Source organism: Dipodomys spectabilis, unplaced genomic scaffold (genome assembly GCF_019054845.1).
Source record: "Dipodomys spectabilis isolate Male_0828 unplaced genomic scaffold, ASM1905484v1 ptg000107l, whole genome shotgun sequence".
Classification (NCBI taxonomy): domain Eukaryota; kingdom Metazoa; phylum Chordata; class Mammalia; order Rodentia; family Heteromyidae; genus Dipodomys; species Dipodomys spectabilis.
In genome coordinates, this window is record NW_024870784.1 from 1,674,880 (window position 1) to 1,692,096 (window position 17,217).

Here is a 17,217-nt window from a genome sequence, read left to right on the forward strand (position 1 = left end):
AAAGGAGAGGGTGATAGGGAGGGATAAACGTGATATAGTACTTCATATGGATGTATAAAAACACAACAATGAAACCCATTAAAACTGTAAATACAAGTGGGGAGAAGGGAGTAAAGGATAAGAAAGTAATAGAAGGGGAAATGTGTCCAATGCCTGATGTACGGTTTCATCAAATGAAACCCCATGGTACAGTTAATGTATGCTAATAGAAAAACAAAGAAAAATGTCTAATAGGAAATTCCTTCTTATTGTTATTCAGTTTTTACCTTCAGTTTAGTCCCAACACCATCTGTTCCAGAGGCCAGAAGAGGATCTTTGAAACCTGCTGCTTTCAAATCAAAAAGACCAGCAAACCCTCCAAGGTCAACATCACAGCCTATTGGAGAGGAAATCAGTTATTTGCTGCATTGTAATAGATTAGTTCAGCATGAATATTCATGACTTTTTAAAATGGCTTAAAAATAACAAGATGATGGGAGGGAGTACCATTTACTCATAAGTACTGATCAATTAACTATAGGCTCATGCCCTAATCCTAGCTATAAAGAAGGCTGTGATCTGAGGATTATGTTTTGAAGCCAGCTAGGGCAGGAAAGTAAATGAGACTTTTATCTCCAGTGGTAGAGTGTTAGCCTTGAGCAAACAATCTAAAAACAGTGCCCAGTTCTGAGTTCAAGCACCAGTACTGGTGCACACACAAAAAAGAATTCACCAAGGCTGGCGCCTGGTGGCTCATGCCTATAATCCTAGCTACACAGGAGGCTAAGATCTGAGGATTACAGTTCCAAGCCAGCTCATGGACAAGAAAGTCTGTAAGACTCTTATCTCCAATAAAGCAACCAGAAAACTGGAAGTGGCACTGTGGTTCATGTGGTAGAACGCTAGCCTTGAGTGACAGAAGAGCTGAGTAACAGTGCCCAGGCCCAGAGTTTAAGCCCCATGACTGATTTAAAAAAAAAAAAAATTGACCAAGAAGGCAGAAGACCATATGAATTTGGTTTATGTAGACCGACACTCAGAAGAATCTTATACTAGTTTTGAAAAATGTCCTAAGTTAAATATAAAGCAAAAATCAATTCATGGTATCGGTTAACAAATTAGCAAAGTATAGGATCTGACCTGGTCTGGAGGTGGCTTTTGCTAAAGGTTTAATTTTCTTAACCAGCATATTTCCAGCTGCAATGTCTACCCCCGATTCCTTGTATGTCAGGCCCCTAAGGAAATGAAAAGAAGAAAGAGATCATTTTAACACTAGCGAACATTTTAATCTTGAAAACAAAGCAGAAGACATTCCAGGTTATTTTCACAATATATATTCATCAATGCCTGGACCCCATCCATACAGATTCAGACTTAAATGATTTAGAGTAGGCCCTAGGAATTTATCCAGGAATGTGCGTAGGCAGGAAATGAAAACTCATGCCTATATTCTTAGCTACTCAGGAGGCTGAAATCTAAGGATTGTGGTTCAAAGCCAGCCTAGGCAGGAAAGTCTGGGAGACTCTTATCTCCAATCAACCACCAGAAAACCGGAAGTGGCACATGCCTCAAGTGGTAGAGCCCTATCCTTGAGCTGAAGAGTTGAGGGAAAGCACCCAGACTCAGAGTTCAAGGCCCACGACCGACAAAAAATAAAAAAATAAAAAAAATTACCAAACCCAGCTGAGTACTAGTGGCTCACACCTGTAATCCTAGCTACTCAGGATTACAGTTTAAAGCCAGTCTAGGTAGCAAAGTCCCTAAGACTCTTAAATCTCCAATTAACCACCTAAAAACTGGAAGTGGCTTAAAATGTTAGAGCATTGGCCTTGAACAAGAAGCTCAGGGACAGTGCCTACGACCACGTGTCCCCCCAAACAAAAAATAAAAAACACCTGGTAATGACACTTAATATTTTTTAGAAATTACACTTGTGAATTTCATTGAAAAAATAAGTGAAATTTTATTAAAAATAAGCTGTTGGGCTGCAAGTAGTTGAGAGCATTTAACTCAGCAGCCCAGAGTCACTCTTTCATAGACACTGGCTTTAAAACCATTCTTGGCAGTGGCTCAAACCTGTAATCTAAGCTACTCAGGAGGCTGAGTTCTGAGGATCTTGGTTCAAAGCCAGCAAAGGCAGGAAAGTCCTATGTAACACTTATCTCCAACTGACCACCCAGAAGTTTTAAGTTGAGCTGTGGTTCAAGTGGTAGAGTGCTATTCTTGAGTGGACAAAGGTCAGGGACAGTGCCCAGGCTAAGTTCAACTCCCAGGATTGGCACCAAAAAACCATTCTCAGAAAAAAAAGAAAATACAACTAAAAACCCTACTCAATTGCAGCTAAAAGTTTATTGATTTTACAAGTAATAGTACATGTCAACTTAATGAATCACTAAGCATCAAAATTATACATTAGTAACAAAGATGCAATGACAAAATGATATTGCCTAGATTTATGGAGTAATCAGATTAAGCTATCTTGTGGCATTATGGCATCTCATCTTTAAAGAATTCACACCGAGCTCAGAACCAGTGGTTCATGCCTATAATCCTAGCTACTCACGAGGCTGAGATCTGTGGATCACAGCTTGAAGCTAGCCTGGGCAACGAAAGTCCCAGAGACTCTTATCTCCAATTAACCAGCAAAAAGCCAGAAGTGGAGCTGTGGTTCAAGTGTAGAGCACTAGCCTTGAGCGAAAGAAGCTTAGGGGTAAGCACCCAGTCTCTGAGTTCAAGCCACAGGACTGTAACAAGAAAAAACCAACCCAGGTATGAGGGGTTCATACCTGTATTTCTAGGTATTCAAGAAGATGAGAGAGAGATGGATCATGGTTCATAGACAGCTTAGGCAGAAAAGTCCTTGACACTCCTTCTTTGAGATACCCAGCAAAAAAATCAAGCTGGAGTCATGGCTCATGTGGTAGAACACCCAATTTAACAAGCTAGCTGGGTGTGAGGCCTAAATTCAAACACTCTACCAAGTGCTCCTTCCCCACACACAAAAAAATTAGCACATCATTTAATATTACTTATTCTAAAATATTTCCAATGTTTATAACTTCAAAAATTTTGCTTGATATTAGGACAGGAATTAAGTTGCTAAAAAATAATTTACCAAAGGACTGAATAAAAAACCAATTCTTAGGAAATGACTGGGCATAGTATTTGTAGTTCCAGCTTGTAGGGGGCAGAGATCAGGATGATTGTGACTGGAAATATGCTTGATCAGAACAGTTTACAAGATGCCATCTTAGCAAACAAGCTGGGCAGGGTGGTTCACACTTGCCATCCCAGTTATTAGGGAAGCACAGGTAAGAAGCTCTCAGTTCAAGGGTGACTCCGGTCAATAAACAAAAGGAAAAAAAAATGGGCTGGGATGTGTGGCTCAAGAATGAGGCCCAAGTTCCAATCCCCAATACAGGGAGAAAACAACAACAACAACAAAAAAAAACCAGAAAAAAAAAAAAGAAATTCTGAAAAACAAAATACAACAAAAACCCCACACAAATTGCAACCAAAAGTTTATTGATTTTACAAATAGTAGTATATATCAATTAAACGAATCATTAAGGATCAAAATTATACTTTAGTAACAAAGATGCAGCAACAAAATGATATTGCTCAGATTTACAGAGAAATCAGATTAAGGCTAGAAAGACTAACATTCTCACATTGAGTTGCGTGATAAAGCCAGAACTGTGATTTCAACACAACCGAACATAACTGATGATTCAAGGATTAAAAACCTTTGATCACTTGATCCTGTTAATCTTTTGTTTTTTGTTTTTGTTGGTTGTGGGGCCTGAACTCTGGGCCTTGGCGCTATCCCTCAGCTCTTCAACTCAAGGCAAGCGCTGTACCACTTGAGCCACAGTGCCACTTGAGCCACAGCACCACTCCTGGTTTTCTGAGTGATTTATTGGAGATAAGAATCTCACAGACTTTCTTGCTTCGGTTGGCTCTGAACTGTTTTCCTCAGTTCTCAGCCTCCTAAGTAGCTAGGATTACAGACTTGAGCCACCTGCACCCTGATTCTGTTAATCTTTTAAAAGAAGCACTGTGAAGTTTCTTCCACTTAATTTGAATATTGCCATAAACAGTTGTGAGATGGGTTGGATCCGGTTCAGTAAATAGAAGATAGACCAAGATTAGATCATCTCCAGAGAAAAGAATACAGAATGACTTGGTATACAAAGGACTAATACAGAGAAAAAAGAATACAGAATGACTTAGTATAGAAGGCCACATAGGTTTGGAGGTGTGGTGCAGCTGGTAGAGAAGGCGATAACCCTTCCCTTATAGCCATTTAAGTCTGCAACTGCCCAAAACCACCTCAGAAGAGGGTTTTTGTTTTACCTGGGCTGTTGGAGGAAAGCTATGGCCCGAAAGCCGATGTCCCTTCTATAAACTGCTCCCTCAAACTTTATCACAGCAAGTCCTTTCTTGGCTTCTTCCAGGGCCAGTAGGAGATTCTCCCGGATAGCTGTCACTGTAAGGACTCTGCCCCCACTGGTTACCACTTTGCCATCTTTAAGAGAAGTGCCAGCATGGAACACCTCTAGTCCTAAGGCTTGAGCTTCAGAAAACCCTGTAAAAGAGCATATTTGACATAGGGTGAGAATAGCAGGGTCACAGTGTGAAGTAACTAAAAACAAATTGTTTTTGGTCAGGCGTGGGGCCTGGGCGCTGCCCCTCAGCTCTTCAGCTCAAGGCTAGCGCTCTACCACTTGAGCCAAAGTGCAACTTCCAGCTTTTTCTGCTTATGTGGGGCTGAGGAATCGGACCAGGGCCTCATGCATGTGAGGCAAGCAATCTACCACTGAGCCACCTTCCCAGCCCAGGGATGCCAACTTTCTTTCCCAAACCTTGTGATATTGTTAATCTCATAAAAATTATTATTGGGGGCCGAGGCTGTGGCTCCAGTGGTAATGAGCCTGCTGACAAGCAGGAGTGATGGAAAATGACTTAAGCTGAAAACACCTATTTTCTCACTTGACAGCCACATCCTGAAAAATTCCAGAAGTGCCCTTGCTGCAGACCATGCTAAATCATTCCTTCATCTCTCTCCTCCCCCAACACTCCCTCGGTGGTAAGAGACAGAATCTGTGCACGGAGGGCCATACAGTTTGGTGACACAGTTTGGTGACAAGATGCTGTAAAAACTCCTTTCCTGAAACTCAAGATGAGATTCCCTTATGTATCAAGAGCCCCTGCTCCTGTTCCCATACGACCACCATCCCCCACCCCACCCCCAGGACTTTACTTTTCTGCCTAATAAAAGAGATCTTCCTTGTAAGGAAATCACACCATTCCTTCTTTAGTTGGGCTGAAGGGAATATGGTTTCCCTTTGAGGTTTCAGTCTAATAAACTTGTTGACCCAAGGGTTTGTCTTTCTGATCTTTATTTAATCCTTGGGGACTTGAAAAAACATAGGACTGGCCTAGCACTGGTGGCTCACGCCTATAATCCTAGCTACTCAGGAGGCTGAGAACTGAGGATTGGGGTTCCAAGCCAGCCCAGGCAGGAAAGTCTATGAGAATAAACCACCAGAAAACTGGAAGTGGAGCTGTGGCTCAAGTGGTAGAGCGCTGGCCTTGAGCTGAAGAGCTGAGGGACAGTGCCCAGGCCCAGAGTTCAAGCCCCATGACCAACAAAAATAAAAACAAACGAATCATCAGAGTAACTATAATGCAACAAATGATCCTAAATAATTCTTTTTTTTTTTTTTTTGGGTCTGGTCGTGGGGCCTGAACTTTGGGCTTGGGCGCTGTCCCTCAGCTCTTCAGCTTAAGGCTAGCGTTCTACCACTTGAGCCACAGCGCCACTTCCAGTTTTTTTCTTATGTGGTGCTGAGGAATCGAACCCAGGGCCTCAGGCATGCAAGGCAAGTGCTCTACCACTGAGCCAACTTCCCAGCCCCCATCCTAAATAATTCTTTCACTTCAGACAAATTTGGCTCAAATTTCATTGTTTCATTTGCTCTTGAATAGTTTTTCATAGATAATTCTTCCTTATTTAAAACACTATTAGAAGTCAGATAGTTCATTCCTGTAATCTAAGCTACTCTGGAGGCTGAAAGCTAAGGGTCGCAGTTTGAAGCTAGTCCAGAGTAAGTCTGAGACTCTTACCTCCAATTAGTCAGCAAACAAGCCAGAAGTGGAAGTGTGGCTCCAGTGGTAGAGTGAATAAGCTGAGGGGCAGCACCCATGCGCTGGGTTTAAGCCTCAGGCACACACACAATCAAGCATGGAGCTTTGTTATGAGTCAGTTAACACATTCTAAGCCAACCTCTTGTTCCCTGGGGCTCACCTGTTATCTCTGTACCCTTCGTGTAGGCTCCAGGATAACCTTTACTTGCCATGACAACCGTTATGGCAGAGTGGCTTTCCAGCCAAATGGGTAGAGATGCACTCAGTCGGCCATCTAGGGTGGACTGAATCACTTCATAAAGATCACTCTGAAGAAGTGGGAGGATTACCTAACCAAAAAATAAAAATAAAAAAAATAAAAAAATCAATTACCATGGCAGGTGAGATAAATGTATGTTTTCCTTAACATAATATTTACCAGAGGTCTAGCAGAGCTTGCAAATGCTTCTCAGAGGCAATGATATCAAAGCTAGAAATCCGGAGATCAGAACAATACACACCTCCCACAAAGTCATATTTTATTGTCACACTTTACTTATTATTACCCACTTGGCACTCTGGATCACCAAAACGGCAATTAAATTCCAGAACCTTCGGGCCGCCCTTGGTCAGCATTATGCCAGCATAAAGAATTCCTTTATTAAAAAAAAAAAGACAAGAAGGAAATTGGTGACAATGACGTATTTTATGACTATGCAATCTAGACCACATGCTACCAATATTCAATGTTTTAGAATAGCCCTAAACATTCTAACAATGGCAAATTGAAATATGGCTGAAACCCCCCCAAAACAGATGTTTCATCACAAGTGTAAAAACATTGTAAATGGTGCCCAGGGCCCCTGTGCTCACCTGTATATGGCGTACCCTCTTGCTGCATGCCTTCTACCACCCTCTGAAGAACAGTGTTCTTAATTTCCAGTAACAAATCCATAGGAACCTACAAACATACAGGAACATATAAATATAAGTGGAGTTCAAAAAAAAAATCAGGTTTTAAAGTATCAGCTGGGGGCTGGGAAGGTGGCTCAGTGGCAGAGCGCTTGCCTTGCATGCATGAGGCCCTGGGTTTGAGTCCTCAGCACCACATAAGCAAAAAGAAAAACGCCGGAAGTGGCACTGTGGCTCAAGTGATAGAGCACTAGCTTTGAGTTGAAGAGCTGAGGGACAGTACCCAGGCCCAGAGTTCAGGCCCCACAACCAGACCCCCCCCCCAAAAAAAAAAAAAAAAAGAAATAAAAAAAAGAAAAAAGAAGTATCAGCTGGAAGAATGGAAGGAACAAGAAGGAGCTTCTTTCAGTACACCACCCCAGGACAGGATCATGTACTTATTAAAAATGCAAATTTATTAAAAACTCATTTATCATCCTTACGACGTACCATCAAGTAAGTATTTCAGCCTTAATCTTTACAGAATAGGAATGAAATCCAAGAGCTACAATATATTCCATACAAAAGGAAAAACGTATTCCACACAAGAGGACACGCGAAGAATCTGCGCTCTTGCCTGTGTTGTGTTGCATTCTCAACACCTTGCCTAACAGATGGAAATTCACTTCTGTTTTTTTGATGATGCTAGAGGTTGAAATACATCTCTTGTTTTCTAGGTGGGTGCTCTACTACTTAAGCCATACGCCAGCCTTCTGGCTTTGGTTATTTTTTGCATGGGTCTCATGCTTGGGCCAGCCTCCATTTGTTTCTCAAATACCTAGGATAATAGCTGTGTGCTACTATGCCCAGCAATTGATTGAGATGGGTTTTACGCAGGCTGGCCATGAACTACAATCCTCCCAATCTCTGCTTCCCAAGTAGATGGGACAACTAGTGTGTGTTAGAGGGTCTATAAAACCTGAAGTTTTAAGTAATAAATGCTCTGAATCTGATAAATTAGCACGACCAGATGATGAATTATGTACTTATCATAAAACAACCAATCAGCTGATCATCATTTCATGATTAAGATAAATTGCTAAACAAACTCATTAATTTTCAAAAACATTCCCTTAAAGTTCACTTTAATTTCCTGAAAAATGTTGAAAGTGAAAAAAACCCCTCTCACCTTGATGCTTTTATATCCTTCCAATATACTTTATGCTTATTTCATAAGCATGTACTTGTGAATCTTTTATAAATTTGATTGTGAAATCACTCTTACCAAAGGCAGTTTCAACATACTTACAAAGCCCAATAAAAAGTAGTTTGTGGGGGTGCTCGTGGCTCCTATCTATAATTCTAGCTACTTAGGGGGTGAGATGTGAGAATGGTGGGTTGAAGCCAGACTGGGCAGGAAAGTCCAGCTCCACAGAGGAGCTGGAGCTCAACTGGAGAGTGCTTGTCTAGAGAAAAAGAAGTATAATGCTGATCCTGGGGCTTTAATTCAATGCCTGGGCGCAGTCCCTGAGCTTTTCTGTTCAAGGCTACTACTCTTCACTTGAGCCACAGCTCCACTTCCAGCTTTCTCTTAGTTGTTTTTTGTTGGTCATGGCATGGGGCTTGAACTCAGGTCCTGGGCACTGTCCCTGAGCTTTTTTGCTTGAGGCTACTGCTCTACCACTTTACAGTGACACTTCCAGTTTTTTGGTGGTTCATTGGAGATAAGTCTTATAGGCTTTCCTGCCCAGGGTTGGTTTTGAATTGTGATCCTCAGATTTCAGCCTCCTGAGTAGCTAGGATTATAGGCGTAAGCCACCAGTATCTAGCCATTTTTAATATTATAATCAAGAACAATATCTAAAGGTGCTATATTAGCACAATTATGACCATCAACAATGAAAAAAAATGGATGTTTCTGCAGTAGTAATATACTCATACTCCAAGATGCAGATATTTATAAACACTGCCCAGAAATGGTTTGAAAACATTATCCAACAGTTATAAAGTAGACAGACCAGAGGAAAATCTATGGTCTAACTTGGTCTCAATTAATATCTACCTCCCTTGTCCCATCCCCACTTTAGGTGCTGAGGCCCTGGAAATCCAAGCAGAGAAAGACAGTTTTAAAGTGTGCTTAAAATTGAATATAGAGGGGAGATGAGAGGATCTATTTGATTCTTACTATATTTCAAACTAGTTCAAAATTAGACTATTTGAGTTCTTCAATTCTTTTTTTTTTTGGGGGGGGAAGGGGGGGTCCGGTCGTGGGGCCTGAACTCTGGGCCTGGCCACTGTCCCTCAGCCCTTCAGCTCAAGGCTAGCGCTCTACCACTCGAGCCACAGTGCCACTTCCAGCTTTTTTCTTTTTTGCTTATGTGGTGCTGAGGAATCGAACCCAGGACCTCATGCATGCAAGGCAAGCGCTCTACCACTGAGCCATGTTCCCAGCCCATTGGATTCTTCAATTCTTTTAGAAAAGGTTCGTTTCAGAGATAGTCATTGTAATTGATAGAAACAAAAAATTAAAACTAAATAGAGCCAGGCACTAGTGGCTCACGCCTGTAACCCTAGCTACTCAGGAGGCTGAGATCTGAGGATTGCAGTTCAAAGCCAGCCTGTGCAGGAAAGTCTGTGAGACTCTTATCTCCAATAAAACCACCAGAAAACCGGAAGTGGTGCTGTAGCTCAAGTGGTAGAGCGCTCGCCTTGAGCTGAAGAGCTGAGGGACAGCGCCCAGGCCCAGAGTTCAAGCCCCACAACCAACAACAACAACAACAACAACAACAACATCAACATCAACAACAACAAACTAAATAGAAAAGTATCACGTAAGAACTGTTGGAGTTGCCTAAATCATAACAACTGAATTTGCACAGAGCTTCAGCAAGTACCTGAGGTGCTGGACAATAGGCTCCCATCCCCCCTGTGTTGGGGCCCTGATCGCCTTCCAGTAATCGCTTGTGGTCTTGTGCCGGGGGCATGGGGGCCACTGTCTTCCCATCAGTGAAACACAGACACTATGGAGAAAACAAACAAAAATTCCACTTAGGTGAAATGCCAAAACAGTAAATATGTAATAAGAAATTAAATAGTCTGGGGCAAGTGGCTCATGCCTGTAATCCTAACTATTCAGGAGGCTGAGATCTGAGGACTGAGGTTCAAAGCCTGCTCTGGCATTAAAGTCCGTGAGGCTCTTATCTCCAATTAACCACCTAAAAACCAGAAGTGGTGCTGTGGCTCAAATGGTAGAGTGCTGGCCTTGAGCTGAAGAGCTGAGGGACAGCACCCAGGCCTAGAGTTCTAGCCCCACAACTCCCCCCCAGCCCCCCCAAAAAAAGATAGAAAAAAGAAAAAAGAAACTAAACAGTATGTATCTTAACTCTTCAAGGAAAAGATTTTCTTTTGTAAAGAAAAGTTATGTTATGTGAAACAGAAATAACCTATACACATCAAGAAGCAGATCTTGTACACCCAATTTACAAAGCAATTGGGGATTATTCAGCCCGAGTGCCGTATGCGCCCTGTCAAACCATTTGGTGTAGCTCTGACCAAGCATCTAAGGCAGGACTCAAAATTCAACAAATCAAGCTCAAGGCTGGGCGCTGTTGGCTCACGCGTGTAATCCTAGCTACTCAGGAAGCTGAGATCTGAGGATCGCAGTTCAAAGCCAGCCTGGGCAGGAAAGTCCTGGAGACTCTTATCTCCAATACAAAAACCACTAGAAAACCGGAAGTGGCGCTGTGGCTCAAGAGGTAGAGCACTCGGCTCGCCCTGAGCTGAAGAACACAGGGACAGTGCCCAAGCCGAGTTCAAGCCCCACGACTGAACAAAAAATAAAAATAAAAAAAAAATAAAAAAATAAATCAAGCTCAAAATTCAATAAATCCAAGCTCAATTCAATAAATGTTAGAAATATGCAGATGGCCTTGAGTAGAAAAAGAGATTCCTTACCACAGTAAGAAATTCTAATTTTTTGTAAAGATTTTTTTTCATATGTTGCCTTTTTTGTAAAAAGACTTTTTTCAATTTTGATTCTAAGTAGGAATTCAAACAGTTTTAATTCAATAAATCAGTTTATAAGCACAACGTATATTGGTCAGTGTTTTCTGTAAGCAGCTACAATTTTTGAATTCAGCTCAGGAAAAATTAATCTAATAATAAAATATTTCAATGCTTTTAGCTTGGAAGCATCTGGTCACTAAAGCTTTATTCCTGGTAACTACTTTTACTACTTAGTATATGGTAAACTATGTAAATATTATAAGTAATAAAATATAAACATAAAATAAGTAAATAAAAATTAAAATAAATAATGAAATGAAGTGCATAATAAAAATATTGAAAACAAAAACTATGAATGCTTGAATTAGCCCAGAACTTCAACAAGGTATTTATATAAACCCAAATGCCCTCAAATGGATATACTGGGTATGATTAAGAGGATACATTATTTGTCCATTTGAATCCCAAATGTTATAAAAGCCAAAAAAGGAATATACATACAGACACTTCTTCTCCTTCAAGAAGTTCTTCAATGACGATTGTTTCTCCAGCTGCTCCAAAAGCCTTTTCCTAATTGTAGGTTTTTGTAAAACCAAACCAAACAAAAACAGAAAAGAAAAGAAAAGAAAAAAAGAATCTGGGTCAATTGGTAAGACCCTACAGTTGATTTCTAAATAATGAAAGGGTATGTGAACACTGTCATCTTTCTCATCTGAAAGATAGATGAAAACATATAAACAACCTGTAACACTATAGTGATCTAGACCTAACATTGCTACAGAGGAAATGAACACATAATTAATGCATGATTAGTCCTCTCATAAGGTGGGGAAAAATTGTTTCATGACAGTTTAAGCTTTATTCCTGATTATGAGCATATATGTTTGTCTACAATAATTATGCTAAAGCACGCCTGTGAAAGTAGGTTTCTGTAAGGTGGTTAAGGCAGGCCATGAAATAATTTTATAATCATTCACTGCTTCACTTCTTAGACCTGGAATACAAGGTACAAAGTTTTACCCTAATGGATGACTGGAGAATTATCTGTTGTTGGTGCTAGGGCTTGAACTTGCCCACATCTGGCTTTTTTGGCCATGGATGGCACACTACCATTTGCGTCACACCTTCATTTCTGGCTTCTTGCCCAGGATGGCTTTGAATCAAGATCTTCAGATCTTAGTCTCCTAAGAAGCTAGAATTACAGGCGTGAGCCACCAGTGCCCAGCAGGAGAATTTCTATGTTCTATAGTCTGAAAACTTTTGAGCTTTCAGTAGCAGATCAGCAAAGGATGTTAGTCAAGGATGGTTTAGTCAACATTGTGGGTGTGATGTGTGTTTTTGTGTATACATATTCACATTTACATTTATTAACAACTCTGTATGCTGGTAGAATTTCCTGTCTTTAGGAACATTTTGTAAACACAAAGAAATACTTATCTTGGGGGAGGGTGGGGTGCGGGAAGGATGGGATAGGAAGGGGAAACAAAGGAGGAGTCTATAATGCTCGATAAGAAATGTACTCATTATCTTGCCAATGTAATTGTAACCCCTCTGTACAGTATTTTCACAATTAAAAAAAAAAAAAAAAAAGAAGGGGGGGGAGTTATTGGTATTTAAGCCTGGTGTGGTGGCTTACACTGATAATCCTAGCTACTCAGGAGATCTGAGATCTGAGGTTCACAGTTCAAAGCCAGCCCAGGCAGGGAAGTCCATGAGACTCTGATCTCCAATCAACCACCAGAAAACTTGAGGAGGTGCTATGGCTCAAAGTATTAGAGCACTAGCAGTGAGCAAAAAGAGCTTAAGAACAGTGCCCAGGCCATGAGTTGAAGCCCCATGACTGACAAAAAATAAAATAAAAAAGGTTATTGCTACAAAAAAAAAAGAAAAGAAATACTTATCCTGTGTGAGTAGATAAAAAAATTCTAGAAGCATTGACTTACCTGCATAATCTCTTGTACAGCCTTGCAGGCCTCTTCTTTGCTCTTTGCAACAATCACCCCTTTTCCAGCTGCAAGACCACTGGCTTTCACCACCAATGCAGGGAAGTCTGCACTGTGAAGACAGAGCAACTTCAGCACTCAATAAGCCCTTATGACTCAAAATTATCAACTGTTTTGGAATTCTGTAATATGCTACAGCAACAACTCAAAGGCAAAAAGAAAAATTATCATTCCAATACCATTTTTATGTACTTCTCACCTGGATTTTTTTTTTTTTTTTTTTTAGTCATGGGGCTTGAACTCAGGGCTTGCGCTTTTTTAATTTTTCCCCACTCCAGACTAGTGTTGTACTACTTTGAGCCACAGTGCCACTTCTGTTTCCCCCCGGCCTCCCCACTTCTGGTGGTTAACTAGAGATAAGAGTCTCACAGACTTTCCTGCCTACGGTGACTCTGAATTTTTATCCTCAGCTCTCAGGCTCCTGAGTAGCTAGGATTGTAGATGTGAGCCACTGGCCCAGATTTTTTGTTTGTTTATAGGTTCCTTTTTCTTTTTTCTTTTTTTTTTGGAGCTGGAACTAGGCCTTGAATTTAGGGCCTCACTAAGCCTAGTGCTCTACTATTTGAGCACACTCCCAGCTTTTTTGCTTGTTAATTAGAAACAAGAATCTCTCTGGGCTGGGAAGGTTGCTCAGTGGTAGTAGTGCTTGCCTTGCATGCATGAGGCCCTAGGTTCGATTCCTTAGCACCACATAAGCAAAAAAAGCTGGAAGTGGCGCTGTGGCTTAAGTGGTAGAGCACTAGCCTTGAGCTGAAGAGCTGAGGGACAGCGCCCAGGCCCAAAGTTCAGGCCCCATGACTGACCAGAAATAAAAAAGGAAAAAGTAAAGAATCTCATGGGCGGAGCTGTGGCTCAAGTGGTAGAGCACACGCCTTGAGCTGAAGAAGCCCAGGCACCGAGTTCAAGCACCAACACCGACCAAAATAAATCAGTCAAGAAGCTTTGGGCTGGGAAGATAGCTCAGTGGTAGAGCGCTTGCCTTGCATGCCTGAGGCCCTGGGTTCAATTCCTCAGCACCACATAAGCAGAAAAAGCCGGAAGTGGCGCTGTGGCTCAAGTGGTAGAACGCTAGCCTTGAGCTGAAGAGCTGAAGGACAGCGCCCAGGCCCAGAGTTCAGGCCCCATGACTGGACCCAAAAAAAAAAAAAAAAAAAAAAGAATCTCATGGGCTTTGCTGGCTTTGAACTGCAATCCTCAGATCTGGGCTTCCTGAGTAGCTATGATTACAGATATGAGTCACCAGTGCCTGGCTTCCTCTAGTTTCTAAGACACAGTATATACAATTTTGTTTTTTCATAGAACTTTTAGAATAAGTAGGTTCTTAGAGTAGAGATAGAATGATCTTTACAATACAAAGTCAGCTTGTCATTTAAGTACAAGATGTGGTGGAATTCAACCAAAATAGACCTATAGACCATTTCTGAAGTATACTGTAAAGGTATAGAGTGAAAGTGGGGATCTGGAAGGAGGTTAACCTAAAGTATATAACATACTTGTTACTTACCTAAGCATCTAGCTACCAGGAAATAATAATATCCAGTGCCTAAGAAAGTCCTGTAGGATGAACAATGAATAAAGAATAACCTGACCTAACTGATGGCAAAGACACCACGTAGCAGGGACTGGCAACAAAAAATAGGCAAACGCTGTCTGTCAACCTCATTAATTACTCAATATTTTCCATTTCTGTGGACATACGTAAGTGGAAAGGGAAGAGAAGATGTTTAATTTTCAGATTTAGAAAGTACTGGGGGGCAGATGACCAAACCGCTCTTTCTTCTAGTTAATTATTTGTGACAAGAATCACTAAGTGCCACTGTGTCAGATGTTATGAAGAACATGTGACTTATGGAATCAAGTTTATTATTGCCCTTAAAAACTACTTACTAAGAAACATCAGATTTCATCTTTCTGTAATGCTGCAATATTCTATATAGTTTTATCTTATTTTGGTGTTAGCAAAAGATAACTTGCTGAATATTTACTAAGAATATTATTTTTCTGTAATGATTTCATGGCAAACCATACAGCCTACGGACCAAACATAATGTTTTCAACATAAAAGTAACTTTAAGTAAATTTCATTAAAAATCAACTGCCCTTTACAGATAGCCCATGACATACTTCATAATGAAGCTGCAGGCCTCTTCAAGTTTGGTGAAAGCTCTCCATCGTGCAGTTGGGATCCCATGTCGGTCCATGAACTCTTTGGCAAATCTTTTGCTGGACTCCAACTGAGCTGCTTCTGCTGTGGGGCCGAAGCATCGTACTCCTGCAGAGGTCAGGTCTCCAACAATTCCTACAGATGCAAACAGTCACTTATGGGACCCAGTGTCTCTCTGGGGAGAGGACTGGTGGCAGAACTTGTTTTTAACGTTGTCTACATTTAAAAACCAAATGCTAGCAAGAGGCAACTCAAATCTAGCAGAGAAGCTGGGCAATGGGGGTCATGTCCGAAATCCCAGCTGGTCAGGAGGCTGAGGTAGGAGGAATGTTTATGCCCATTTGCTGGAGCTCAGACTGGGCAACAAAGCAATACCTCTTATAAATTAGAACAACAAAAAAGTCAACAGCCAGGCACCAGTGGTTCATGCCTATAACCGTAGCTACTCAGGTAGCTGAGATCTGAGGACCACAATTTGAAGTCCAGTACAGCCAGCAAAGTCCACAAGACTCCTATCTCCAATTAACCACAATAAAGTCAGAAGTGGATCTGTGGCTCAAGGGGTATAGAGCTTGCTTTGAGCTAAAAAAAAAAAAAAATGCTTAGCAACAGTGTCGAGACCCTGAGTTCAATCTCCAGGACGAGCTAAAAAATAAACAAATAAATAGAAGTACACTTACCAGCAGCCAGAGGTGCCTCAGGTCCAACAACTACAAACTCAATTTTCTCATCTTTGCAGAACTGAGCAAGGGCAGTGTGATTACTGACGGGGATAGCTGTGAATAGAGAACATAATCCACCATATTTAGAAGATGTTTCAGTTAACTAAGTAAACAAAAGTTAAGTACACTTCATTTCACCACAGAAAGCATTAAGCTACAGAACATCGCATGTCTGCTATCATCATGTAGCCAATTAGATGATGGGAATACGAGTGAACTTCTCTAAGGGCTATAAATCATGAATGGTCCACAGTACCAGTGTGGGTTGTATAGTAAACAAATGACAACACCTGTCAAATGTGCAGGCTTGTGCCAGTAAGTCTAGCTACATGGGAGGTGGAGATCTAGAAGATTCTGGTTTGAGACTGACCCAAGCAAAATGAAACAGTACATCTTTACAAACAAGTGGAACGTGCCCTTGGTCCTAGCTATATAGGAGTATGTAAGTAGCAGGATGGAGATCCTGCAAGTCTGGGCGCTGATGGCAAGTCTATAATCCTAGGAGGTTGAGATCTGAAGACTACAGCAAGTCAGACAGAAAGTCTGTAAGACTTTCATTTTCAATAAACTACCAAAAAGACAATCCTGGAACTGTGGTAAAAGTGCCAGTCTTGAGCACAAAAGCTCAGGGACAGTGCCTAGGCCCTGAGTTCGAGAACTGGGAATGGCACACACACATACGCACGCACGCACGCACGCACGCACGCACGCGTGCACACATACCCACCAGGAAATTCAACCTTATGAACACTGGGCTACCTTAAATTTACAACATATTGCAAGTATTCACATTACCACATAAATATGTAAAGTTAAGGTATTCATTCACGATGGAAAATGACTTAAACTAAAAGCACTCAGCTTTCCCCTTGCAGCCACATCTTAGAACTCTCGTGGTTGCTGAGCCAGCTGAATTTCCACTCCCCTTTCCCCTGAACAAATGTACACAGTAGTCTTGGAAGAGAGCCTGAGATCAAGGACACATCTGACGTTGACACCTCTGGTGGACACAGAGGCTGCTGAAACCTTGAAACGCCTCAGTCAAAATAAGATTGCTTTTCTACCATGTCTCTACCTCACCAACTTCATTCATTCTGATGAATATTTCAAGAGACTCTAGTTATAAGAGGGGCATGCTATTTTGCTATTTCCCCTTCAGGCAGGCTGAAGGATACTTGGCTGTCCTTCCCAGGTTTTTCTTCTGAATAAAGCCTGTTGGTCTTTGAGTTCATCCTTTCTGTTCTTTCTCTTTTATTAAAATTCAAACTTGAATAAGGGCAAATAGGATCTATAGTTCATAATTAACTATTAGTTCCACTTTTTG

The 17,217-nt window shown here is 41.3% G+C and overlaps 1 protein-coding gene across 2 annotated transcripts in view; it reads right to left on the bottom strand.

Annotated features, from left to right (window-relative positions):
- Nucleotides 1-17,217, bottom strand: part of Gart (phosphoribosylglycinamide formyltransferase, phosphoribosylglycinamide synthetase, phosphoribosylaminoimidazole synthetase) — a 31,292-nt gene that overhangs the window by 10,821 nt on the left and 3,254 nt on the right. The window contains exons 3-13 of one of the 2 annotated variants that reach the window (XM_042687240.1): nt 15,852-15,947; nt 15,132-15,306; nt 12,948-13,059; nt 11,506-11,574; nt 9,894-10,019; nt 6,982-7,069; nt 6,679-6,764; nt 6,290-6,458; nt 4,336-4,567; nt 1,120-1,214; nt 267-376 (exon numbers count right to left, since the gene is read on the bottom strand). In XM_042687240.1, the coding sequence (XP_042543174.1) occupies nt 267-376; nt 1,120-1,214; nt 4,336-4,567; nt 6,290-6,458; nt 6,679-6,764; nt 6,982-7,069; nt 9,894-10,019; nt 11,506-11,574; nt 12,948-13,059; nt 15,132-15,306; nt 15,852-15,947 (1,358 nt within the window). Of the gene's footprint in view, nt 1-266; nt 377-1,119; nt 1,215-4,245; nt 4,568-6,289; nt 6,459-6,678; nt 6,765-6,981; nt 7,070-9,893; nt 10,020-11,505; nt 11,575-12,947; nt 13,060-15,131; nt 15,307-15,851; nt 15,948-17,217 lie in introns of those variants that run through there. The other variant, XM_042687241.1, reaches the window with a different exon arrangement.